The 24407-nt window shown below is 31.0% G+C and overlaps 1 protein-coding gene and 1 long non-coding RNA gene across 2 annotated transcripts; one reads left to right on the top strand and one right to left on the bottom strand.

The window, feature by feature from the left end:
- The first annotated feature begins 492 nt into the window (after nucleotides 1–492).
- On the top strand, nucleotides 493–11867 carry LOC105342346 (fibrinogen-like protein A). Its single transcript, XM_011449268.4, has 6 exons — nucleotides 493–817; nucleotides 1904–1967; nucleotides 2125–2240; nucleotides 8438–8534; nucleotides 9151–9312; nucleotides 10962–11867. The coding sequence occupies exons 1-6, from the start codon at nucleotides 518–520 to the stop codon at nucleotides 11213–11215; spliced, it is 993 nt and encodes a 330-aa protein (XP_011447570.3). The 5' UTR covers nucleotides 493–517; the 3' UTR covers nucleotides 11216–11867.
- A 6459-nt stretch (nucleotides 11868–18326) lies between these two features.
- LOC136274368 (uncharacterized) lies at nucleotides 18327–19172 on the bottom strand. The gene is made up of 2 exons (XR_010712672.1): nucleotides 18899–19172; nucleotides 18327–18588 (listed from the first exon to the last, which is right to left on the bottom strand). It is a non-coding gene; the product is annotated as an uncharacterized lncRNA (long non-coding RNA).
- Nucleotides 19173–24407: the final 5235 nt, after the last annotated feature.

Below are 24407 nucleotides of genomic sequence, written 5' to 3'. Positions count from 1 at the left end.
AAATGACGTATATTTTTCTTTTTCCCAATAATTTGCATTAGATACTGTAGCGTTGGTGGCTTCTAAAACTACTGCAATTGATAAAAATTAAAATGCGGTAGTTCTGATATGTTTTTATAATAATCATTTCCAATTCGTTTGCATAATGTTTCAAGTACTAATATTACAAAAAGTCAATACAATGGATGTTTTGTTGGGAAACAAAAGCTTAAAAGATTAAGGATTTACCTTATAAACAAACCAGTTACTGGACGGTATGATTAACAAATCATCGAAACGTAAACACAGTATCATCAACAAAACATTCTAATTTAATAAACAAAGGCTCAAATAATTGGTTTCTTTGAGTTCATATTAGCTTCACATATTTAACAAGGAATATAATTGATTTCTGTATGAGATGGCCATGGTTAATTTTTAAACTTTTAAAAGCTCTGTTTCTGGGATTTGAGCTCGAAAATCAATGTACCGTTATTTGGCAATAAGTGTTGTACCAGTTTAAAATCATTTTCTTAAAATGAATCGCTCTCTTTTTTTCTTTGTGTTATCAGTAGTCATCAAAATTATCATTGCCAGCACTCAAAGTGGAGAGTTTGTATATAGAGGAAACGTGTCTTATTCTGATGTCTCCCGGTTGATTACAGAAACTGGACCTGACGATGTATCTCTACGATATTGTGCTGCAGAGTGCTACAAAAGCGTAGACTGTAATGCTGTGGAATTGTGTTCTTTTCCAACAAAACACGTTTGTCGTCTAAGTAGAAGCATCACCACAGCTTTGATTACTGGACAGGAAACTTGTTCTCGTCATGAAATTGTAAGATTTTATTACAAACTTAATTAACATTATCTTTATTTATTTTTTGGTTACAATTTTTTGGATTGGGGGGTGAAATAGTAAATATATTATTTTAGTGCATCCCCGGATGTACCATTGTTCAATTCTAATAAAATGAAACAGTTTAAAGTCCACTTTTATGAAAAGCATGAAATAAGAAAGTACATTTAGTTCACCTTGGCATATCATTAGCGAAAGGTTTGATGAAAAGGATCTCTGATTAAAATAGCGAAGATTAATTATAAATAAGAATGACAATGCAATGTTTTTACTGGAATTTCAAATATTTACCTAATATATAATAGACAATTGAATTATAAACAAATGAATGATCGGCATGTGATATCACTGGTCAGCTCTGTTAATGTAATACGTAGGCATTACGCTTCCTTAAAATAACTATATATAACACCTTTTGGTTGAATTTTGAAATAGCAAGGCGTGAATTAGCTTTACTTTTAATAGGCAAATTAAACTTGCGATAAAAGTCTTACGCATATATGAAGAAAATAATAAAAGGAATGGTACAAGTAATGCACGATATTATTTCTGACTACATACTTTCCTCGTTTATTCAATACACACCGAATTGGAACATAGGAAATTAATTTTCTTGAAAATATGTCAACCAGACGCTACAAAAGTGTAAACTTGACTTGAAGTTTGACATTTCGAAGCTGTTCAGGTAATTTCATATTATTCCTAAAACGCATAAAGAAAAAAGTGTGGAAAACTGAAGTAGGGCAGGTAGGCAGACGGACGGACAGACAGACAGACAAACAGACTGACGGACGCAGAGGAAAGCTATAGTCCCCTCCGGTGAAACCGATAGGGGACTAATAAAGCAGTGCAAGGCATAGTGCTTGCGCAAATAGTAAAATTTCCAGCATGCCTCATATGGACACCACTGTGATCGGCCAAAGTCGATTATAAAATAATGCTTTATTAATAATAAGTGTCATTAAGATTTCATAAACAAACAAATATGTATTAGTTCGTTTTAAAATTAAATACCCTCTTCTAAATTTTGCCTACTATTAACACAGCTAAGTAATGTTTTAACAGGTGCATGCTTGTGATGACGACTCTTTTTTCAACAGACGAACAGCTAAATGTCAATGTGAAATAGGTCAGTATTCTAGAAAAAACATATGTCACTCATAATCATATCAATAATGGTATAGGCTTGCATGTATATGAATGTGAGTGAAGTTCTGAAATGTTAATGCTTTGAGATCAATAAGTCTTTTATTTATTTATTTTTTTAATTTTGCAACAATTTTGAGATTGTGACTGTGACGCCGTCACGCCCCCTAGCGGAGGAATTTTGCCAAAGACTGTAAAAATTGACAGTCACGTGATTCTTACCAACTGCATCAATACAGGTGGACACGTGTGGACGGTAAGTTGCAATAAATCATAAAATCAGAAAGTTCATAATAAGGATTATCTTTCAATTACACAAAATCAAAGAAATATACAGGAGTCAAATATATTGAGTTTTTGTTATCATTCGAAAACAGAGAATTAACATGGATTATCCATGGTTTTTCCACAGTGTACATTTATTCAAAGAAAAAAAAGTGACAAATAAGCACAACAAACCGAGGATGTTGGATACTAAAGATTTATTGTTCTTAAGAACTAATTAATGTAAATGCACGTACTCACTTGCATCTTATTTTCTTAGTAATTTTTAAACTACCATCAAGTTTAATATTTCGTTAATTAAGAGAAACTGAACTTCTTTTCCATAAACAAATTTACAAATATTGTATTGTTTCTTCAATAAAGTATGTGGGGTTTTTTTAAATATATAAATGCACACTTAATATCTATAGCCTTGATTTTACCAACATCCTTAAAACAAATCACTGAGCATTGACTTCTAATCATATTCCATTACACTCTAAAACATTTCATTTTTTTTCGTGTTTAGAAATTACATTAAACAAACATAATGTTGCTAATAATTTATAAGATGCATATTAAAGATCTATTCAAAAAATGTTGCTCTTCATATATTTGCATATGCCTGATGCTTAAGTGCTAGTGATAATGGTAAAAAGTTCCACTGATCAAACTTTTAGAAAGATAGATTACAAAGGGTGATGTGTTTGATGCGTGATTAGAATTGTTTTTGTGCTTCTTTATTTCAACGGTATGATTTATTTGTCATTTTTAAATGATATTGGTAAATCGAACTTACATTAGATGTCATCAAAGACATGTGATCGTAAAACACTTTGGATTTATTGATTTATGTTGTGACCTAAAGTGAAATTGTTTACTTAATTGGTGGATGTTACGAGTAGTTTTAATTTTGTACTCGAACGAATGCATTTTAATTTTATAAAAGAGGGAACAAGCTTGGACATTATTTTACAGAAGATAAAACGACATTAACTTATGCCAATTTTAAAGCTCTAAAATATTCTATTCGCAGCTTTAAAAAGAAGATGAAAAAATCCAATTATTTAGTTTTGCAAAAAAATACCAAAACTGATATAAATAATTAAAAACCAATTTGTGAAATCTTGTTACAAAAAGATATCGATCATAAAAATGGTTTGGTTTGTCCTGCATCTTTAGCATATTGATAACAGTTTACACATACGTTTCAATTCTCATTCAACTGAAAACAAGACTATACACCACCTTCTCAGATCACATTGCATTTCCTTTTCTTGAAAACCAGTTTTTTTTTTCCTTTTTTACTCTGTAAGGTAAAATGGTGTGTAAAAGTTTATTTATGTTCTCCTGGTAAGTACAAGAGTTGATTATTTATTTTTTTCTTTTATCATATGTTGGATTTATTTTATTGTAACAAGTTAAAAGGAATACTATATGACATGATTTCTTAAACTTAGATATTTCACCACTTGCTAAATTCATTATATATTAAATAGACTAAATATTCATGTTGATTATAAACGATAAATTAATTGGTATACTTGAACCATTCCTATATAAAACAGCTATATAATTGCAGTATATATATTACGTGTTTTTGAACAGTACTGCGTGTGTTTGAATTTAAAAAAAAGAGACAGATGGGAGGAAATTAAGTTGTTTCCCTTAAGAGCACCCAATAATTGCCTAAAATAATTAGGTGTTTAGTTTTGCGAGTGTCTGTTCGGGAAATGAACCGTCAGTAGTTCATGTACCGTCACATACTAGTAGCTCAGGAATAATAATACATCAGTTGACGCAGTGAATGGGACCAACTAATTAGCTTTACAATGGAATATTGAATAAACAATGAGGCTTACATACCTGTTATCTGGCGCATGGCTTAGCAAATCACATTTAAACAGACATTTTATCTTGTTGTTTTACAAGCAGAGAGATAACTTTATCACAAGAACAAAACTTCGTATCAAGTTACGCTTATTTCCCCTGATTTCTGATTTTTACATATCATGAAGACTTTGTATAAAGATACATATTGACAGAAAATAGGTAGACCATTTAAGAAAGAGAGACAAAAAAGAAAAAGAGAAAATTTTAGTGATTTTTTTACACAAACCTAGTTGAAGAACGAAAACATTAAATATCAAATATAAATGTAACTTGATACAAAATCATCTCCTAAAACACATTCTGAAAACCTTATTAATAGTTTACATTAGTTGAATATTCCAGCATTAATAATATTGGCAGTTTTTTATAACAATCAAATGCTGTTAACAGGATATTTTAGAGCTAAAACATAATCTAAGTTAATGCATATTATAAATATCTATGAATACAAATGTACATATCACAGATGGTTTGGCCATTATTTAATTTTTTTAAATTAAGAAAATGTTGATAAAAATTAATATCGTTCTTATTGTTAATCTTTTTGTTAATCCATGGATTAAATTTTAGGATCATTCAAGACTCGCACTGAGCATTTTAAAAAAAATTCTAGAAAAAAATTAAAGTTTTCAATATTGACATTTCTATTTGAAAAAAAACACATATCCCGATCAAAATTATTCTAAAATAGAAATGTTACAAGCAACAGAGGATTTTTCACAGAGAAATCAATATGCATTATAAAATCAATAAATGTACGAACCATTTAACAGCCTGAAACTTTAACTGTGATCAACAGCCAATGGATATGATTTTTCATGAAAAACATTAATGCTCAGAGTTCACTAATCAAACTATTTGTAAAGAAGAATAACTCTGATAATAATGCATCATAATTTCAGTGTCAAGAAGAGTTCCTGCCCTTGAACACAATTTACAAAAATATAGAAATATGCTCTACATCTTTATCAATATCAATATTTGATTAAATAAAAACATAAACGTTCAATGTAGCTCCTTTGCAGATTACATTATATTAAGATACATATAATAAATATAAAAATATAATTTTGCAACGATCACCTGTTTATGGAACAAGCTGTCACCATCCTGATTACTAGCTCTGATAAAGGTAGTACTCTCTAACTACAAGTATTAAATATGGTAACAATAACTAACCTTTCACATTTATTAGAAATGAGATACTATAGCTTAGATATCAAAACTATGAATTACTGGGATAGTTTATAAAATACTTTTCTTAATAAATAAGGTATTATAACATCAAAAAGTAGAATTAGCCAAATGTACCAATTAACAAAAAATATAATTATAATCTATTTAATTATTTATTAAAGTTCAAGAATACCAAAAAAATAGAACACTTACTATAACTGACTGCTTCAAATGTGTTGATGAAATAAATAAATAAGTAAGTTAAATCGTCTCTTGAAGAAAGCAGGTCTTACTTCTAAGAATACTAGCCTTGGTCTGTCACGAAGGGTACCCAGTTAGAGCGGGAAAAATTATAAATACATACTATTGGCTAAGTAAACCACCTGATCATGTCCGCATGTATGTAAGTGACCATACAGGTGAAATGACTTAAGGCTATAAAATATCAGAAGCTACTAGAATAATTAATTAAATAATGATTACTTGATAGGCACATAAAAGACAAGGAGTAATAGGGATAGAAGTCTGTTTCTAAATATGTACATGTAAAATATGCAATGTAGGATAATGATGATGATGATGATGATGATGAAATATGAATAATACGCACGAATGTAATTATCATAAAATGCACCCTATTACACATGTAACTACAGCTTGAAATATTTTCCTAAATCAGTAGAAAATTGCTTGCTTATTATATAATAGTGTTGTGTTGTGCACGTACTATGACTACTATTTAGGCATAGTACTTGCACAACACAACACTATTGTTATTAATTATTATGCCGAGTGTTGTATATACTGACGTGCTTTGCTATAAGTACCTGTGACGTTTGAATGTTGTCTTGTCCCAAAAAGTAATCACCGGAAAAGCTAGCGTTTGTTCTTTTAAATTAATAAATTGATTTGATTAATTATTATTGTCAAAACTTTAATTTATAAAATTACTGTCAATAATAAGGTGTTTTTGGACAGATTTAAAGTTTAAATTCCTCGATGTCAATCGTATGTTTCGTATAAATATATATATATATATATATTATATATATATATATATATATATATATATATATATATATATATATATATATATATATAAATACCGTCAGATACACCATCAGCATATGACGTGTTGGGCAGCAAGGCGTAATGATTTTAGGGTCAAGAGTTCGAATCCCGCTATCGGCGCTTTAAAGTTTCCGTTGTAAACATTTGCCGTTCTCATTTTCGGCATAGTATGCTTACGCTGTATAAACCCTTTGTATACTATGCGAAAATAGATGAGTATTGAATATATATCGACAAACTGACATGAGGCATAATAATGGTAAATAACACGAAGGATAAAAAGTATATGTCAAATACGCAAAAATATTCAATTTTAGATGAAAAATTATATTTTAACAAATTTATTCAGTAAAAACAAATAATAGCCACATGCAGATTCGAACATATTATTTGCCCGATACCTAAACCACTAAGCTATGACGATAAACAACCAAAACAATTTTAAAAAACATTTAACGAGGCCGGGTCTAATTTGTTCTGCCCTAGAATTTTTAATGACATTTTTAACATGAATTTCTTCTGATATAATTATTATCTTAAGATAAAAAAAATAAGACATTTACCACACCGTTTGTTAAGGAGGTTATTTCAAAGTTTGTTAATTTCTAACATAGGACCCTATGGGATTTTGCTTGAAATGTATAAATTTTGCACAATTTTTTTACATTTTTTTTAAAACTTCAGCCCTGGGGATTTCTTTTTCTGTTCTACATATTAAAGTTATTGCTAAAAGGTATCAAATGGTTAAATAAAATTAAACCTTTTACCTCCTGGTTTGTTACAGGGGTCTTATCAAAGTTGTTTTTGTTTGCCCAATTTCCCAGATTTGTCAGATATTGGCTATTTTTTATTTGACAAAGGCGGAAATGGTGATCTTTACAGTATCATTTAAACATTCAGACACATTTAAGTAATAAATAAATATATAACATCACACATTAAGGGTCATTAATATAAAATACATGGTTTCTGTCTTGAAATATATGAATTAAGCTATATTTAGGCGGGTTAAGAAAACGTGACAGAGGGCTAGGCTTGCTGAACCCTCTTCACGGTTTTGACCCGAGCCCAAATATAGCTTATACTTCGAAACATATATGTTTATTTCACAATATAACATTAATTTTACACATCAAACGAGCTATTTTCAACACATTTCGCTGAATATCTGCAGTTGAAAATATCACGCCATGGCGTCAACCAAGCAAAAAGATGACGTCACAATACAAATGAAATGCTGCGCGAAAACGTGCGTACTCGTTCTGTACTCGGCCTCGTTAAATCACCATTTTCTGACGTTATCTTTTTAAAAAAAGTAAATGTTGAGGTGTAGTGAGCTACCTTAAAAACAATCAGGATCAGTTCGAATTTAAGCTTTTCTAATTTTACTTGAATTTTAGTATTTCTTTTCAATTTCTAACTAAAAAATGATTGTACGGCAATTATTTATTTATACTTACAAGTGACAGTTAGTAGATTTTATCCATGGACTTAAGAAATATACAATTATTCAAAATTTTTCAAAGATTTTTTTAATTCAAAAAAAAAAATTATAAGGTTTATTAGGCCTTAGTTGCGATGTATTTGTAGATACTTGTATAGTGCGTCAATTGATACTAAATGTTTGCTTTGAAATATCAATTTAAGCAGTCAAATCAAGTGTTTCGGCTTCCGTTAAAATATGTAAAAAAAAAAAAAAATCGATAAAGACCTTTTCTTGTGAAATGATGCATGTAATTCGAAAAAAGATTCTATAACGAGCTATCTAAGAAGTACTGTAGTGTGTAACTCCATCTTAATATTATTCCGGGGCATTCGAATAGAATATTCCAATAGAAGGTAAAACTTAATACAACAAGATGTGTCGTCTGTAGCTTCTATTAAATATTGTAAAAAGGAAATTATTGATTAAACAAAATTGATTAATACATTTACGATTCTCACCAAATGACCACATTAAAGTACGATGACATCCTGATGAAGATACACTTCAATCTTCATGTTTTGTTAATTATGTCCAATTGAAATCTATTTAAATGTTTTCTCTAGATGATTCAAAGGAGGATGGATGGCTCTGTTAATTTCTACAGGGGATGGAATGAGTACAAGAATGGTTTTGGTAGCATTGAATCTGAGTTCTGGATCGGTACGTCCCTAGGAATATAGCACGTCTTGTCTTTATTTGATGAAACAACTTTATTTGATGAAAAGAAAATGTTTCAGATGAGTTAAAATCAAATCTTATGATAAGCTTTTCAATGCAATTCTAAGGACATAAAGTATGAACAATATAATAAAGTCATGAATACATACATACAAAAGCTGCATGATTATGTGAACTGTAAGTGATAAATCATTAAAGCATTGAATCATTATATTTTAAAAGATAGAATCTTGTAACTGAAGAGGCGTGCTCATACATAATGAGCTATTGTAGGACAGCACTCAATCTAGTATACGGTTAGATAGAGTAGGAAGTTAGTTATGCATATGATATTACACATATAGGTATAATGAGCTTGGATATCGCTATTAAAGTATTCAGCAATTTCCAAGATTTTTTTTGTTACTTAAAAGCAGTTCCGGGTTTTTTTTTTGTAATAGTTTAGCTTCTGTCAACCATACGGTTGCTGCATAAGCATAAAAGGATACTTCTAAGGACATAAGCGTTATACATGTATGATGTGTATCACATCTTGATCTTTAAACAATGAAGACGTTTATCCCAAAAACTTTAATTTTTTGATTTAAAAATCTTTCAGGACTTGAAAACATTCACCGACTCGTTCAGAATGGTTACACTATCTTGCGTGTGGAATTAGAGGAAGGGACAGACTCTGCTTTTGCTGAGTACAGCAGTTTCTACATTGCGGGGGAGGCGGACAAATATAGAATACACGTGTCTGGATATTCTGGGACAGCCGGTAAACATGTAGAATTGATTCACCAGAATGATGACATTAAAGTTTATTTTCAGTATGTTAACAAACTCTCTTAGACTATAAAATAATCCATACTCTTTTCCATATCACAGCCAGAATCAGCCCGAGACTCTAATATCATTTTAGTAATAAATTTGAAAAAAAAAACATCAACTTGAACAAAATGATTTTTAATACCATTTGAAAATAGTCTGTACATGTATTAAATAAAAATATGAGATCTTATTGTTTAACATGCAGCTACAGAATCAGAATTTCCCCAGGTTTTCAAATTAACTGCTCCCAATTAGCATTTGTAGTTTTAAATTATACTTAAAAATGTCGACTGTAACAAATGTTTTATTTTTCGTTTGTAAACTTGCACAAATGCCGAACCGAAAGAAGGCAGAAGAGTTTCGCAAGGGGTGTGATACGGATCCGTATAAGCCCCGGAGGCCGATACGAGTTTTGTGATGTCATCTGTATCACAAAAGCAATAAAATCTGTAGTTATCACTAAGTATGTAATAAATTACAACAACAATCGTATTAGTCATTTGTTACTTACAGGTTTATAAAAAAAATTGTTACGAAATACCTTTCATAAGAAAAGTAATTATGGTAACATTGTATTCCTAATGTTATTTATTAAAGAATGAATTCAATAATAACCCAATATCGATTTAAAACGAAATCAATTCAACCATAAACTACAAAATAATTTCTTTTTAAAAAGCGTATCTTCATACCTAATAGTTTTCTTTTGTGGGTTTTTTTTTTGTTTTGTGTTTTTTTGTAGAAAGAAAAATGATAAATTGTCCTTTAAAATGTCATTAAATAGTACAAAAATTAACGTTACGTCGAGCAGATTGATTTGTTTTTGACATTGACATTTCGACGTTAAGTAGGCAACATTCTTTTTAAAATTGTATAAAATGCTTTTTTGTCAGCCAATCTGACACCGTATATCAAAATAAAATTCAATGGTCAGACTTTTACTGGTATATAGTATATTTTACGATGCGACTGTTGTGGTGAGAGCAGTAGGAATTACACAATAATTGCACTATTGTCAACTGTGTGATATTTTGACAATTATCAACTAACACCGGAGAATAAGTTGCAAGTCAACATATATAAGGTGTATGCCAACATATTAATCTTGCAAGTCAACATACATATAAATCTAGCATGTTGGAAGTCACATGTGGGCGATATTTAACTTTTGAGATCTTAATTATTCTTTTTATGATTTCAATTTTTCTGCAGGTTAACATAGTATTGTTGTATGCTGACATACCTATATTGCATATCATCAACATATTTATCTTGCTTATTGACATACTTGATAGAAAAATGACTTGAGCACAAGGGGCAGACGTGTGCCACCAAATTCTGAGGTTTTTAATTTCTTTACATGTAAAAAACGTTGTTTTTAATACAAAATGACGTGAATGTATTTTTTATGTCAACTTTTTTCATGATATACTTAAAATATGACAGCAAGATATAGAGCTTGGTCATATTTATTAAATTCCCTCAAAGCCCCCCCCCCCCCCCCCAAAAAAAAAAATTATAGTTAAAACTAATCATATGCATGTAAGGGGTCACATTTAACACTAAAATAGCAAACACACTCATTTGTTTTTCCAGGTGATGGCATTTCCTGTGCTTATGTGTACTGCAACAACAACGCTCAGTTCTCCACTTACGACAATGACAATGATGCGGTATCAACAAATGAAGCCTCTAGGTGGCGCGGCGCCTGGTGGTACAATGATGGACACATGTCTCACCTAAATGGAGAATACGGAAATATCAACCATGGACAAGGGGTCAATTGGTACTTTTTCAAGGGCTGGGCAATTTCACTGTCTGGTGCAAGAATGATGCTCCGTTTAGGATGAAGTTGACTTTTACGATCCTGCATGTTATTATTTGGCGTCGTATTAAGACGTACAGAAACTTCTAGAATTCACATCAATATATTGTACTCTAAATTAATCTTGCACTGTAATACTTACATGTAAAATCTAACATCTAAAAATTGGTACTTTTATAACGTAGTCTCTAGTATTTAAAATTCCCACAGGAAAAATGTTAACTCAAAATATTATGAAATATATTCATTCATTTATTTTAAAATGTTTAAACAAAAGTTTGACATGCTACTATTCTACATGATTGTAATGCGTATTGGTAAATGTACTTTATAACAACTTGTTTTATTTCTGCAGCCTTTTTTACCAATTGAAAGTATCTTTATCATACAAATAATTTAATGAGATATAAAACATGTAATGTCAGTAAAAAAAATGATTTAGAGGTTTGACAACATTGTTCATTTTACATGGTTTCATGACGTCACATAAATAGACCATTACCCCCACTTACCTTAAAACATGGAAAGATGTTCACCCTATGTATTGATAAGAAGATACTATAGAGCACAAGAGCGCCCCTAACCTTTTTTTACATGAATTATTATTCATGTTATTTTAATCATGCACTTAATGTTTCCTTTTAATAAAGCATAGAAAACGCCCCATTTTTGTTTTAATGCCTAACAATTGTGAAATAAGATGATTTATAATATATCATAATAGTGATATTGTTGTTATTAATTGTTGTAATATATAACATATGATCTTATATTTACCTTACTTATATTGTACATTTTTGTCAAATTTCTAAACGTCTGACCAGGTCCCCAAGTCACCAACTTTCTTCAAGTCATTACTCAGCTTCAATTTGAGCTTTGATCTCAGAGATATGCATTTTTCTTTTATAAATTTGGGTCGAGGACTGCTTTATAAAATATTAGTGACGGTTAGGCCTTTTCTTCAATTTCTAAGTTATAAAACACTTAATCATGCATATTATCCATCTTTATTGACATATTTTTCAAAGAACGGGTCAACGCACTGTTTATTTCTTAACAATTACTTAAAATACTGAAATACAAACACCGATCTCTTACAGTTTCGTCTTGTCTTAAAGGAAGTTGGACTAAATTTTAAAATAAATTTTATCTATTTTCTATCTTTAATTCATGAAATGATTAATTTGGGATTTTGAATGATTGATTAAAATGTAAATGCTTAGAAATCAGGTTATAAAAGAAATACAGAGGTAAGAATATATCGTAATGTAAACAAAGTTGTAGTCTTATATTTATTTACTAATGTTGTAAGATATATATGTATGAAATTATCATTTCTTTGAGAATTAACTCTTGGCAAACAAAGTACAAACAAATTCAATGTGTTCATAATTAAAATAAAAAAGACAGCAACATTTGATAGAAACTTGTACCAATGTAACACATATGTAAACAATAACAGGACTCTAGCTTTGTTTACAAAACAAAGAATTTCAAACTCTGTGTCCTATTGTATCCTTTTTATAACTTAATACTTAACTTTCATGTTTGAACAAAGCATTACACATGTCCATATTAACCGCTCTCAACACTACAAATGGAAAAATCAGATTAAAAATTTTAAGTTCAAATCGTATAGATCTAGGTCCCTTTATTTTCCAGTTCATTCAAATATCAAATTAATGCATATTCCCAAAAATGTTGTTATTTTGTTGTGTGTCGAAATTTTATTATATCCCCTCGTAACAAGATTGTTTCATTATAGGAAGACAGCAAAAGGGTATGAAATATAATAAACTTTGCCATTAGCAAGGTTGTAATGTGGAAATAGAATTTTAATTGATTTTCGTTAGCACTAGGAGGCCTAACCTATTTCGATAAAAATAAGATATATAAAACTGCATGTAGTAGAGTCAAAGAGGAAGAACTCAAAGCCTACAGGCCAAACAAAGAACTATTAACATTGGTGGGATTTTCTGAGCAGCAACTGGCAGCATCGTACAAATCTCCCTGAAAAAACATTTTTGGTGTAAAGGTAAAGAACTGGATACAGTTTCAGTCATATTTTGCCCTGTTTTAGAGTGATTTTTGAGAATATCACAAAAATGGAAATACAACATTTATTTACACAAAATACCCAAAAACTAAGAGTCAACATGTAAATAGTTACTTGATTAGACTTTTCACAAGGGTAATTGTGACGTCACAAACAGTGCATTTTACCGTAATTTCTCAGTGGTTTTGTCATTAGAAAACTATGTCTGCAACTGTCGCCCACGATGAAACTCACATTATAGCTTTATCATGTGATATCACATATTATTTTCGTTGTGGGCGACGGCTGCGGACACATTTTCCTCTTCAAAAACTACAAGAAACTGTGCCATTTTACCTCATATTTGACTAAATCTTAGAAATATGTCAAAACATTAAAGTCATTATCATTTTTGAAACACGAAAAAAGTGTATAACTTAGTACTTTATATACATACATATTCAAGATGGTAAATGTGCATTTTCATAAGATTTAAACAACTTTTGAATTTAAGGGCAAATATTGAAACAGACTGTACCTTCTTCTTTAAAGAATGATCCGACATATCAATAATTGAAACGTTTTAGAAAACTCTTAGAGTTTATGTTGTTGTCTATCATCGAGTTTTAATGTAAGAACATATTCTTTCTGTTATCTGTTTTATCAAAGTAGTTATCCAAAATAGTAAATTGTAACGGTTTTGAAAAAGGCCTTGCAAAAATCAGTATAACTTATAAAAGAATTAAGTGTTTACTCAATCTCAGTTTATTAATTTGACAGACATGTGATATATGAGTCGTGTTATAATTGTGCATTATCAACAATACAAGTATCTAGAATTAATTCTGGTTTTCGTGATAAAGCAATGACCAATATGGTAAATAGTTATAAAAAATTGTGCTATCTAATATGATCTACTGTATAGTTTCCAGTATCAAGACTGTAAAAAGAACTTTTAATTTAGTGTCATTTAAATAAAATTGTAAACATCTAACAGAGCAATCCAATGTATCAGATTTTAATTCCGTTTCCATGTGACGCCATGTCGTGCTCGGCTTATATTGCCAAAACAGTGCATCATTTCGGATTTTTGATGGTATGTACTGGTCGTCTTTCTGTGTCTAAAGAACCTCACTGACTTGAGCACACGTGGTGTTTCGTAGAATGTGATGGTTTTTATGAATGATAATTTGACCTCTATCTACCCCAATGGTCTCTATATGTCAAAGGATGAGGCGGGGTCATTCCGACAATTGCATATTGACCTGATACATGTAATCTGGAAAGGTGACTAATGAGGCTGTGCCATTCAGTCTCTTATTAGCTATCTTTTAGTAATCGTTCAGTTCCCTAAATTGCCCAGTTTCATCCTGTGGGTTTACTGTGTGAATAGAACGTCACTGCTATTTTTTTTGTTGGTTAAGACTTAATTTTAGATTTTAATCAAAACGTTAAGAAATCATTAGAAACGTCGCAGGTTTGCGTTTATTTAGATTAAACAAATAAAATGTTAAAAGAATCAAATTGACAATATGGCACACATTTAATAGAAAAGAAGTTGACTTAAAGCCCATTGTCAATTTCATATTGTAGCAAATCACGAACAATGGTTTTTCTTGGCACATAGTTTCATTTATCTAAAAATGATATGTATTTTAGCATTTCTGTCTTTAAACGCTGAATAACATGGAATAAAGATCTATAGAAATCAACAACGTCGCATTTTGTCTTAAGGACATAATTTAAGCTTCATTTTAATTTCTTTCTGTGTCACTATTTAGTATTTAGGAGATCGTGTATTCCTATATAAACTATTTATTTCATCACTTGACCCGACATAGATATGACATTATACACCACGCAAAAAAAATATTCCCATATCTTTGGCTTAGTACAAGCAATAAATAAATACTGAGGGAAGGTGTTTACCTTTAATTTCTTTATTTTTTCTTTTTTTTAACTTAAAATATCGAATTACTAAATAATGATACACAATTGTTATCATCATTAGAATATAAAGGTTTGACCTTTAAAACCATTATTAAATAACAAACCTTAAAGACTGTATAAGAACTTTCTTCCATTATTAAACAATGATAAATTGTAAGTTGATTGCAATTCTATCCTAATGTTTCTTCTAGGTGATGCAAAAAAGATGAGTTGGTTCTATCAGCGTCTATAGAGCTTGAAATGAGTACAAAAATGAATTGGGTAACGTTAAACATTGCTTCAGTACTCTGGATCCGTAGGTTTTTGGAATATACCCTGTTTTTCTTTTCATACGTTGAAACTGTGCGAATTATTTCAAGTAAATTTTAATTAAGATCAAACACGTAGAGGATTTGATTTGTTCAGTTCTTGATAATCCTTTAATAAATACTAGCGTATAACTAATATGTTCTGATACGTATTACTAATGTTGTTAGGACTACACTAAATGATATTTCTTTATAGTGATTTAATTTCCTGTTAAAAGGAAATCGTTTGTAAGACTTACCATTTTGTATTGCAATTTGTTATCTCATTTTAAAGGTTCGGTATTTGCTTTACATTCAATTGCATCTTTAAAAAATATACTGCTCTACGCATTTAGCAATGGGTTCATGGTTCATTAAAGTCTTCCGTTTCCAACGGAAGACCTTATAGTTGTCGTACTGTGTCTTCTTATTTTTTTCTACCAATTTTGTATACGCGATTTCCAGGTAACTATCTAACCGATTTCAACCATTTTTTCACAGATGATTGGAAGTGATATGAATTTATTTTGCTTTTTGATATTTTTGCCGTCGTCACTTCCGGTATATATTTATAGCTGATTTTGTAACTTTTACCTCCCATTTTGTTTACGCTTGATCTCGAAAACTATCAGAGATATGAATATGAAGTGTTTCTTTAGAGCTCACTATTGCTCGAAAATTGGGTGGTATATATATTTTCCAGTGACCAAAAGCGCCGAAGCTCGCCCGAGCTCGAAAATTACGGTTAGAAAAGCGTCGTGATTTTTCGTGGTTTTCTTTCAATATCTCTTTCCTCGATAGTATTTTGTTATAACATGTAGAATAAAAAATCTTTATAATATCAAGAGCTTTCATTTGAAATCATGAAAAGGGGGCTGGCCCTTCAAATAAGGGGCTGAGGGGGCTCTAAAGTCTTTTGATGATAACTTTTTACTGTGAAATATTTTGTGATACGTTATAGAAGCAATTATGTTTTTTCTAACATTATTCACCTATACATGGCAATCATTTACTCCTATGTTACGTAATTAGGGGATTTAAGGGGCCAGAAGTCGAAAATTTTGATGCTCAATATCTCAAAATGGAGGAAAATTTTGATAAGCAATATTGAACAAAAGATGCTCAAAATATTGAGCTTAACAATGTACAACCATTTATTCTTTTTTATGCGGTCCTTAAAGGGAGTTACAGGGTCGGTCCCTAAAACGACCCTTTAAAGATATCTCGAGAACGGCACAAAATTTGTAATTACTTGTTGAACAAAATGTGTTTAAATTGACAAGAGCTTTCATTTGAAATCAAGAAAAAGGGACCGACCCTTCAAATAAGGGGCTGAGGGGGCTCAAAAGTCTTTTGATGATAACTTTTTACTGTGAAATATTTTGTGATACGTTATAGAAGCAATTATGTTCATTCTAACGTTATTCACATAAACATGGCAATCATTTACTCCCATGTTACATAATTAGGGGATTTAAGGGGCCAGAAGTCCAAAATGTTGATGCTAAATATCTCAAAATGGAGGAAAATTTTGAAAAGCAATATTGAACAAAAGATGCTCAAAATATTGAGCTTAACAATGTACAACCATTTATTCTTTTTTATGCGGTCCTTAAAGGGAGTTACAGGGTCGGTCCCTAAAACGACCCTTTAAAGATATCTCGAGAACGGCACAAAATTTGTAATTACTTGTTGAACAAAAAGTGTTTGAATTGACAAGAGCTTTCATTTGAAATCAAGAAAAAGGGGCTGGTCCTTCAAATAAGGGGCTGAGGGGGCTCTAAAGTCTTTTAATGATAACTTTTTATTGTGAAATATTTTGTGATACGTTATAGAAGCAATTATGTTCATTCTAACGTTATTCACCTATACATGGCAATCATTTACTCCTATCTTACGTAATTAGGGATTTTAAGGGGCCAGAAGTCCAAAACTTTGATGCTCAAAATCTCAAAATGAGGAAAATTTTGAAAAGCAATATTGAACAAAAGATGCTCAAAATATTGAGCTTAACAATCTGCAACCATAATTTCTTTGTTATGCGGTCCTTAAAGGGAGTTACAGGGTCGGCCCCTAAAACGACCCTTTAAAGATATCTCGAGAACGGTACACAATTTGTAATTACTTGTTGAACAAAATGTGTTTAAATTGACAAGAGCTTTTCATTTGAAATCAAGAAAAGGGGATGGCCCTTCAAATAAGGGGCTGAGGGGGCTCTAAAGTCTTTTAATGATAACTTTTTACTGTGAAATATGTTGTGATACGTTATAGAAGCAATTATGTTTATTATAAGGTTTTTTTACCTATACATGGCAATCATTTACTCCTATGTTATGTAATTAGGGATTATAAGGCACCAGAAGTCCATCACTTTGATCCTCAATATCTCGAAATAGAGGAAAGTTCTGGAAAGCAGTATTTAACAAAATATGCTCAAAATAATGTGCTTAACAATGTACAACCATATATTGTTTGTTATCTGGATCCTAAAATGAGTTTTAGGACCGGATATCAAAAAGGTTTTCCCAGATATCTCAAAAAGGGTAACCAATTTATAAACACTTATTAGCGGTACACAAAAATACCTTTTAACTAAAATGAATGAAAAAAGGCTGATCCTTCAAATAAGGGACACCAAAAGTATAGATAGTCTTTCACCGATTACTCTTAGATCCCGCCTCCTTTTCCTGATACGTTTCGTTGACGAAGATCAAGAGTAAGGTCATTCCATGACCTAAAAATCGGACGGAAGACCTCCTCGTTGCTCGCAACGAGATCGTGTCTAGTTTTTGTTCTTTTTGTTAATAAGTGACATGTTTCCAATATGGAAGATAAGTCATCCAATAAAAACTGATAAAAATACATTATATGTGTACAATTCTAATTATAAATTAATTGTTCCCTTCCTTCTCAAAAAAAGAACTATCTCCATCTTTACTTTGTGACCCATTCTTTCAGGACTTCACAATATCTGCCAAATCGTTCAGAATGGTTATACTGTCCTGCGTGTGGAACTTAAGGCAGGGGATGAGACTGCTTTTGCTGAGTACAGCAGTTTCTACATTGCGGGGGAGGAAGACAAATATAAAATCCACTTGTCTGGTTATTCCGGGACAGCAGGCTATCCTTAATGCATAAATATATATATGTTAAAGTGGAATTCTGAGTGTAAACAAATATATAATAATATAAAGAAAGAATTAAGAGAATGTGCCAAAAAATTGTGCCTTGTTATACTTAATGTTAAAGAGGTCTATTATGTTTGATAAATAGTGTAATATGTTATCTCTGTTTCATACCACTAAATGTTACACGTCGTATGGTTAACTATGGTAGCTTGAAAAGGTTGATAACTGCTTCAGGTAAGAACCACAGTAATTAAAAGAACAATGTAAATAATTGTTACTTATTCAGTGATGAGAATCATAGAACTTACCTACATGTAATCTGATTATACGTTATTAAATATTCCTGGTAATGGTTGATCGTGTACTAATATTCACTGCAACAACGACGCTAAGTTCTCCACCCATGATAATGACAAAGACTTTGTCTCAACAAATGAAGCTTTGAGGTGGCGCGGTGGGTGGTGGTACAATGAGGGACACCGATCTAGCCTGAATGGCGAGTACGGGAATAACAACCACGGAGAAGGAATCAGCTGGTACTATTTCAAGAGATGGACCAATTCACTTTCTTGTGCCAGAATGATGTTTTCCTGGAATAACAGATTGCTATTTAATACATCATAGATTATAACTCGAAGTACATGTAGTATTCAGAGGTTAGATTTATTAAAAATATACTTTATTGCTACAGTAATAAATTACATGGCGGCTTTTAAATATTCTATACTTTCATTTAGCTTGGTATTACGATCTTTCATGTTACTATACGGCGTAGTATTACGTAAACCAATATTTTACAACAACCAATACGATAAAAGCTGTAAAAATACTTTTCAATGACAATATATTGAATTTCAGTATTTCAGTTGCATGTTTCTATTTGTATTTTATAGATATTCACGAACGTGTGCATTTATTTTGTAGTTTATGTAAATATAAAGTTTTCAAACATTTTACCTGAACCGTATTTGCCGATCATTTATGGGTAAACATTTTGAAAGTTTGAAGATAATCGTGCGTTCGCCCTAGTTTTGTCGTTAAATAATACAACAGCGGCTGTGTACTTATTAGTCTCTAATATCTTAAATTTCCCATTCAACTATACAAAAGGATAGAAAAAATATTTTCCTTTCAAAAAAACACTCAACTGTTTTTATGATTACACTGATTTTTTTTCCAAAAACTGTATAAAAAACTAATTATTTCTGTACGATTTTTATATTTTTTCAAATGTATAATTTTGTACAATCTTACTTAGTTCTCCAAATTTGATCATATCTTATTCTGCGTTCTTTTAAATCAAAGTACTTAATACATCCTACTAACCTGATATTATAGTTAAAATTAATAGAAATAATTAAATGTTATTTTCAGCACTCTACAAAATGAAAATTTAGTTTTAATGCATCTATGAAGTTACAAAATTTAACCATTTCTCACCCTTTCTTAAGATTTTAATAAACATTTTTAAAATATTGTTCATTTCATTTTGCAAATCATACTGAAAAATGGTATTTGAACAATAACGCACAACACAGGAAAATAAAAAGGTTTCTAAAGTCTGATTACTGTTAACACAACAAATCTTTTTGAGGACATAAATCGTAGTACAATGTGTCTGCCACGTAAAAGACATGAATTATTGTATTTGATTAAATCTAACTTTTAGCAAATTTCTAAAGCGCTATTCAAAACTCAAAGTTTTAGGCATAAAACACATTTAATATAATGCACATTCACCTTATTTTATTCACTTCAGATATACTTTAGACTTCTGTTACAAACAGGGATTAAAAAAACTGTTTGAAATGTCGAATCTAATAGAAAAACAACCATACAATTGAGTGCACGGAATTGGCTTTTTCGATAAAATTTAAAAAGAAAAACTCAAATCCGTTGGGAACTGTCCCTACCGAACAATCAATTACTGATTATAATGATATCTTTAAAAAAGAAACAGCTACGATATATTGAAAATATCGGACCTGGTTTGGAAGCTAAAAAAGTACAATTGAATAGAAATTCAATTTGGTCATCGTTTCAACGGATAGGTTCAATATGTTGTAGGTTTAGATCAATCGGTATAGAATGTATTTTATTGAGTGTGTTGACTATAAAATAACAAATAAATACTCAGGACCTATAATCACAAACATTAAATGTCACGGTCGATATACAAGCGAGATACAAAATTCGTTGTTATGTTTACATTTTTTTTTGTTTACAAGTAATCTAGTCCTTAGAAACAACAAACATTTTAATTTTTTACTCTTGAACTAACAGGATAATTTTTTTTATGTTCTGGACTGCATTTTACAAAAGAACTTACGACAAAGTCGTAAATATTTACAGTCCCGTAAAACGATATTTAGAGAACAAAATTGACATAAAACCTTTTGTTTACAAATATTACAGTTCTCGTAGTTATATTTTCCAGCCATAACAATAAATCGTTAATTAGTTGGTGATTAATTAGCATTCAATAATTTAATCGTAAGTCGATAGTTCTTTTGTAAAACGCAACTCTGGTCTGCATTTATATAGATTAATATATTTTTTTATCAGGCTGTCATAACTTTAAAAAGAGAATAAATAATGCTTCTATATATGATAAGAACTACAGTAAATAAAAATGGTTCCACAATTCAAAGAATTATGGTGAACTCCAATATGTTCCACTGTTTTATGGGCCTTGTGTACTTACACTACTACAAGTGTGATTAAATATGTCTATAAAATTTAAAATTGTCCTAGAAAACAAAAGCGTAGATGATTAAGATTATAAAATGGCTGACAAAAAAAAGTGTCGTTATAATTGACAAACGGAGACTCAGGTTAACACAAATTTAAAATTCGATTTAAAAAACAAGCTATCTGTTCCTTTTATGAACTTAAAGGATATAATCGATGTTTCTCTGCAAGATGTATATATTTAACTTTTAAGAGTTCATATCTAGGCTTTGGAAATATTTGACAACGACGATCAATATACCGCTATTTGGCAATCATTTATATTACAGTTTTGAAAAATTAAGAATAATTTTCTTGAAATGAACTTTTTTGTACTATCAATAATTTGCGAGCATTTTATCGCTAACACTCGAGATTGAAAGTTTAAATACAGAGGGAGCGTGTCATTCTTTTTTATGTTTCCCTGTTAACATCAGATCTGGACCTGACGATGTGTATATACGATATTATGCGGCATAATGCAAGGCCATATAAATACCATTCAAGGAAATTACAGGGGTTTATACGAAAGCCGAGAAGGATCATTCGAGATTCGAGATTCAAAATACGAGATTCGAAATACGAGATTCGAGATTCGAAATTCGAGATTCAATATCTAAATTAACCAATCCAATCATGGATCTGAAACCTGTATCCTAGCAACATCAAACTGTTCTAAATAAAGATCATTCGTACATGCTCTTTCCTACAAATAAATGTCTAAATAGCTCTTATGTAATGGTTATAAAATGGTTAAATTAACATTAATGAATTAACCCCACACAATATAAACAATTAAATGAGTGATAACACTGTTGGCTTTGCGAATCTATGTGATTTTGTTTGTCCTGTATGTATTTTCCCCCCGAACCATTATAACCCGTAGTGTATTCGCCCCAACTGTGTAAAAATCGGCTCGCGTAAAAAGATCTGTTTGATCTAAATAATTAAAACTGAGTGTGGTTTTAGCTATGAAACGAAATTCAATGAAATAATCGACATGTCAAAATATAGGTTATGATAAAGTTTTAAACCATAGGAGATATAATGATTTACAACCTCAACGACAACAATCCAGATAGGAATAGTGTATTGTAGGGTATCAATGTCATTGTCGATATGAGAGAGAGAGAGAGAGAGAGAGAGAGAGAGAGAGAGAGAGAGAGAGAGAGAGTTTTGTAGTGTCATATTCAATTTTGATTTAGAATTTGAAATTGTTTGATTTGATACAAGCATATACAGACAGTTAAGCCACTCAAAGGAGAAAAGAGAGGAGGTAGCTAGGATAGGGCAGACCAACTAGCAAGCTTTAATTTGAACGGTGTTAACGCACGTGTGATTTACATCGACTCTCTCTCTCTCTCTCTCTCTCTCTCTCTCTCTCTCTCTCTCTCTCTCTCTCTCTCTCATATCACCTAGCATTCCTTTTCCGTGGAGGGGTTTGGGGTAATTGTGATTTCTTACATTAGCTAGCAAAATTGATAAAAAAAACCCATGGAATTTTCTTTAAATTGTGTGCGGATGTTGTACTCAATAATCTGTTTTCAGTATATAAATTTCGGGGGGGGGGGGGGGGGGGGGGGCTATATAGTCCTAATTTAATTTGTCAGTTATTCTGTCCCCACTTCGTTCTCTCTTCGTTTTCCAGGCTTTTTTTTTTTGATTTGGCTCGGCAAAATATATCCGTACTTAATTAAATTTGACTCTTATAATCAGATTTAATGTTCCAATAAATTAAGGGTAGGAAAGAGTAGACGGGACTTTTTTGCGCATATCCTACTGTACCATTCATTCAACACAGGTATTAGCACTCATCGAGTTCGACTTTCATTTTTTTATCCACTGGTTTTAAAGCTATTAATTTTTGAAAATATTTCGAATTTATGGCCTGATTATATATAAATTAGAGCTGCGCTGGTGCATCTATTTACCCAAATGGACCAAAATATAACTAAATGAATCTAAAAAAATTGACAAAATTAGTTTTAAACGACTCATTTTTCAATTCTAATAGGGTATGTCCTTTAGAAAAATCTTGAACCACACACATGTTTAGCAAATAAAACGACAATTGTTTCATTTTTTATGGGGAGGGGGTGGTGCCGGTAAAAGACATGTATTGTTTGTGGCAGTTGGGCTATACTCTCATTTGTTATAATAGGTATTACTACATATTGATATAAAATGAAAGTTTCCAATTACACTGTACATAGCTTCTATCATGCATTTTGACCCGCGCGATACTTTAAGACAATTTTCAAAGCATTTAATGTAATTCAACCGATCCTTTTTGGAAAAAAAATTCTGGATCCCCGCCTGATACGTCCGCCTCCATGTACATTAGAATTACATGTACGTTGACCATAATATGTAAACATTAACTTAATCGGCTATGTTATGTTATGTTATGATGATAACATTTTTTATCAATGTATTTGCAGGATAGGTAACAAATAACAGCCTATTTGTTGATTTTTGCACTGGTTATTTGAGATAATTTGCCGCCATCTTCTATGCATTCCCCACACCACACACAGTTTCTTTATTTGGTGTTCTGTGTGTATGGCGACAAATTGGTAAATTTGCACTTCTCGCCCCTTGTAGCTATCACCCTGATTACATTTTATCTGGCTAAGTGTAATGTAGTAGTATATTAAGTACACACATCTTTGCAGTGCTTATTTACATCTTTAGAGAGTTACTTACATACAAAGTAAACTTTTGTATGATTTATATGCAATTATTGTCAATTTTGATGCGTTGAGGGGGGGGGGGGGGGTAGGAAACTACAGAGACACTCAACTTAGGTGTGATACTTATGCCTGTCTATACCTTCTATTCTTTCTTGTTGATATATCAATGAATGAATTATAACAAACTACAACAAATAGATTTTGAAAAATTCATGCACAATTAAATTTTTAAAAATTTACTGTTCTCTGCACAAGAAATCGGCAATGTGAACAAATTGGCACCCTATTATCCCTACCTTTAATTCTAAAGAATATGTATCCTTCTATATTGAAAACAATGCCAAAAATAAGACTCATAAGAGGTTGTTTACTCAAGAAAAGGGAAAAAATTGTA

This window comes from Magallana gigas, chromosome 4, assembly GCF_963853765.1.
Source record: "Magallana gigas chromosome 4, xbMagGiga1.1, whole genome shotgun sequence".
NCBI lineage: Eukaryota > Metazoa > Mollusca > Bivalvia > Ostreida > Ostreidae > Magallana > Magallana gigas.
Note: the sequence above shows the minus strand (reverse complement) of the source record. Positions and strands in the feature narration are given on the sequence as shown.